Raw genomic sequence first — 3,752 nt, forward strand, 5'->3', positions numbered from 1 at the left:
TGCCAAACCCTACGGGTTGGATGTTGGATCATTGTTTGGGAAATCTCCTTGATGTGGTGGAAGCTGATATCCTTGGAGATGTTGATGAACACAAAGAGGATAGAAAATATTCATTGAAGACGAAGAAAGAAACGAAAACACGCAAGTCACTTGCTACTCTGAAATTGATTGCTGAAAATGTAACGTTCAGAAGCCATGCACTGAAGCTCCTTTCTCTGGTGACTAGACAGCTGCAGAGGCCTATGACTTCAAATTTAAAATCCAAACTGGAGGATATGTTAAAGCATATTGCGTTTGGTATTGAAGGCAATCCATCTGTGGATCAAGGAGATCTTTTCTGTTTTATATACCACCGTGTTGAAGATGGTAATAACAACAGTAGTTGCCTTGGAGATCAAGCGTCTTCTGTACCATCCAAAAAGAAAAGGAAATCGAGACATCTGCAAGATAGTTGTGGTGGTAAGTCCTGTCCACATCTCATAACCGTGTTTGCTCTGGACTTATTGCACAAAAGACTTAAGAAAATCCAACCCAGGAATACTAATGAAGAGCTGGTGTCGAAGTTGGATCCATTTGTCAAATTACTTGTTGGGTGCTTGAGCTCTAAATATGAAGATGTTGTGTCTTCATCTGTTAGTTGTTTCACTGCATTAATAAGCTTACCTTTGCCCTCCCTCAAGTCTGAAGCAGGTAAAGTGATAACCATCACTGCTGAGTCTGCAGTGAGTTCCAGTAGTCATCTTGTGCAGTCAGGAAAAAAGGTTTTAAAAGCTGTTCTCGGCAATGAAAAATTCAATTTCTCATCTGAGGAGTTGAATATGCTGATTCAGCTCCCCATGTTTGTTGATCTGGAATCGGATCCATCTGTGGATTCATTGAATGCTTCTCTTTCACTTCTCAAGGCCATTGTGAAAAGGAAAGTTCCGAAGATATATGATGTTGCGGATCAGGTTTCAAAGTTGATGATCACACATAACGATGAATCAGTCTGCAAGAAGTGCAAAGAGTTACTTTTAGATTTTTTGGTGAATCATACACTCTCTAAGAAACGCCTAGAAGGACATTTTAACTTTCTGCTGAAAAATCTGAGGTATGTATGTGCACTAATTAAGCTTTGTGGAAATATGGCCTCTTATTTTGTTTCAAATATTAACTGTATTTTTCTTTCACCAGCTATGAACATTCAAGTGGAAGAGAAGTAGTTCTTGAGGTTCTTGAAGATCTTATCAAGAAATTCTCACAACCTAAACTGGGGAAGCAGTCAGTTCTTGACCAGCAGTCTCAAATTTTGTTTGTTGAGCTTACTCGTCGCTTGGCAACTGATGATGCTAAAGATTCGCTGACCAAGATCTGTGATTTGATGAAACTTCTGATAGGTCGCACTAGTAATTATAAATTCTGTCTTGAGCTATGTCTGGGTTGGTATAAGCAGGAGAACACACAGGCTAAAGCAGCACAGGTAAATTGCTCTGAGGGCCCCGCGCATGTTCTGCTTGACGATAGTTATATATCAGATCAGTAGGAATTATATGAAATAATTTATAACTTGACATGCTTCTTATTGGGAATTTATGGCTTGTAACATCGTCACAAAGCTTTGTTTTTGTGGGTTGTGCGTTACTTTTTGCGGCTCTCTCATTCATTTGTTGGATGGCTGTGCAGGTACTGGGATTTTTCATTGAAGTCAGGAAGGAGGCATTTTCGGAGCAGATCCAGAGTATATTGTTGCAGGAGGCTAAACCGATTTTGGAGTCTGCTGTACAGTTGCAAAATAATACTGTTGAGGAAGGCAGCATTCCTTTCTGGAAGGAAGCATACTACTCTCTTGTGATGATAGAGAAGATGCTCAAGCAGTTTCCTGGTTTATGTTTTGAAAAACATTTAGAGGTAATGTTGTCAACAAATCTAAGTTGTTGTCTCGTTAATCATTTCAATATTTCCTTTGATGGTCTATAATGATCTTTTTGCTGTTTCTCCTTTGAAAGAAATTCTCCTCTGAAAGAAATAACATAAGTTTTTTTTCCTTGTTACTTCAGGATGTATGGAAATGGGTGTTTAAGTTGTTGTTGCACCCACACGTATGGTTGCAAATTAAAACCTGCCGGCTCCTGAATTACTATTTCAAGAAATTAGCCGAGTCTCGGAAAACAGTAGCTGATTCTCTTCTTGGCAAGCCAAGTAGCCTTTTCATGGTAGCTGCTTCTCTTTGCTTCCAGTTAAAGATAAATGTCATTGCAGAAGAAGGCAACGACCAAAACAATGATGTTACTGAAGAAGATATTGTCACACAGAATATTGTTTTTGCCGTCTCTGGTCTTCATTTAAGGATTGGACAGNTCTCTGAGTGCCCCGTGCATGTTCTGTTTGACGATAGTTATGTATCAGATCAGTAGGAAATATATGAAATAATAACTTATAACTTGACATGCTTCTTATTGGAAATTTATGGCTTGTAACATCTTCACAAAGCTTTGTTTTTGTGGTATGTGCGTTACCTTTTGCGGCTCTCTCATTCATTTGTTGGATGGCTGTGCAGGTACTGGGATTTTTCATTGAAGTCAGGAAGGAGGCATTTTCGGAGCAGATCCAGAGTATATTGTTGCAGGAGGCTAAATCGATTTTGGAGTCTGCTGTACAGTTGCAAAATAATACTGTTGAGGAAGGCAGCATTCCTTTCTGGAAGGAAGCATACTTATCTCTTGTTATGATCGAGAAGATGCTCAAGCAGTTTCCTGATTTATGTTTCGCAAAACATTTAGAGGTAATAATGTTGTCAACAAATCTAGTTCTGAGAAGTTGTTGTCTCGTTAATCATTTCAGTATTTCCTTTGATGGTTGATCTTTTTCTTGTTACTTCAGGATGTATGGAAATGGGTGTTTAAGTTGTTGTTGCACCCACACGTATGGTTGCAAATTATAACCTGCCGGCTCCTGAATTACTATTTCAAGAAATTAGCCGAGTCTCGGAAAACAGTAGCTGATTCTCTTCTTGGTAAGCCAAGTAGCCTTTTCATGGTAGCTGCTTCTCTTTGCTTCCAGTTAAAGATAAATGTCATTGCAGAAGAAGGCAACGACCAAAACAATGATGTTACTGAAGAAGATATTGTCACACAGAATATTGTTTTTGCCGTCTCTGGTCTTCATTTAAGGATTGGACAGTCAGATCATGAGTACTGGTCCAGTCTTGACAAGGATGAGCAAGCGGAGTTCCTTGAAGCCTTTGTACTATATGATTCAGGGAAAGTAAGGTCTACTTTCTTGGCTCTTACTTCAGGCAGCGAGAAAAGCCAAGATGATGTAAGAAAGGTATTGATTGGAAGTTTGCTCAAAAGAATGGGGAAGCTTGCTCTTGATATGGACGTGATTCATATGAGAATCGTGAGAATTGTGTTGAGCGTGTATAAAGAATTTGCGTCAAGGTTGAGTCAAGAAGAGTGTCGCCTATATGCCTACAGAATTCTGTTTCCGCTGTACAAAGTCTCCCAAGGGTTTACAGGGAAAGTCATCTCAGGTGAGTTGAAACAGCTAGCGGAAGAGGTAAGAGACAGTATAAGAGACGAGAGGTTAGGTAGCCAAGTGTTTGTGCAAGTGTACAGCGAAATCAAAAAGAGTTTGGAAGCCAAGAGGGAGAAGAGGAAGCGTGAGGAGAAGCTAATGGCGGTGATAAACCCTGAGAGAAACGCAAAGAGGAAACTGAAGCTAGCTTCAAAGAACAAGGCTAACAAGAAAAGGAGGATTATGAGCAGTAAAAT

The 3,752-nt window shown here is 39.6% G+C and overlaps 1 protein-coding gene across 1 annotated transcript in view; it reads left to right on the top strand.

The window, feature by feature from the left end:
• LOC104734879 (U3 small nucleolar RNA-associated protein 20-like) overlaps positions 1-3,752 on the top strand; it is a 14,047-nt gene that overhangs the window by 9,489 nt on the left and 806 nt on the right. Inside the window, 4 exon segments of the mRNA XM_019235042.1 lie at positions 122-1,090; positions 1,174-1,459; positions 2,537-2,761; positions 2,860-3,752. The exon segment at positions 2,860-3,752 is cut by the window's right edge and continues 6 nt beyond it. Coding sequence (XP_019090587.1) covers positions 122-1,090; positions 1,174-1,459; positions 2,537-2,761; positions 2,860-3,752 — 2,373 coding nt within the window.

Source organism: Camelina sativa, chromosome 13 (genome assembly GCF_000633955.1).
Source record: "Camelina sativa cultivar DH55 chromosome 13, Cs, whole genome shotgun sequence".
Lineage (NCBI taxonomy): Eukaryota > Viridiplantae > Streptophyta > Magnoliopsida > Brassicales > Brassicaceae > Camelina > Camelina sativa.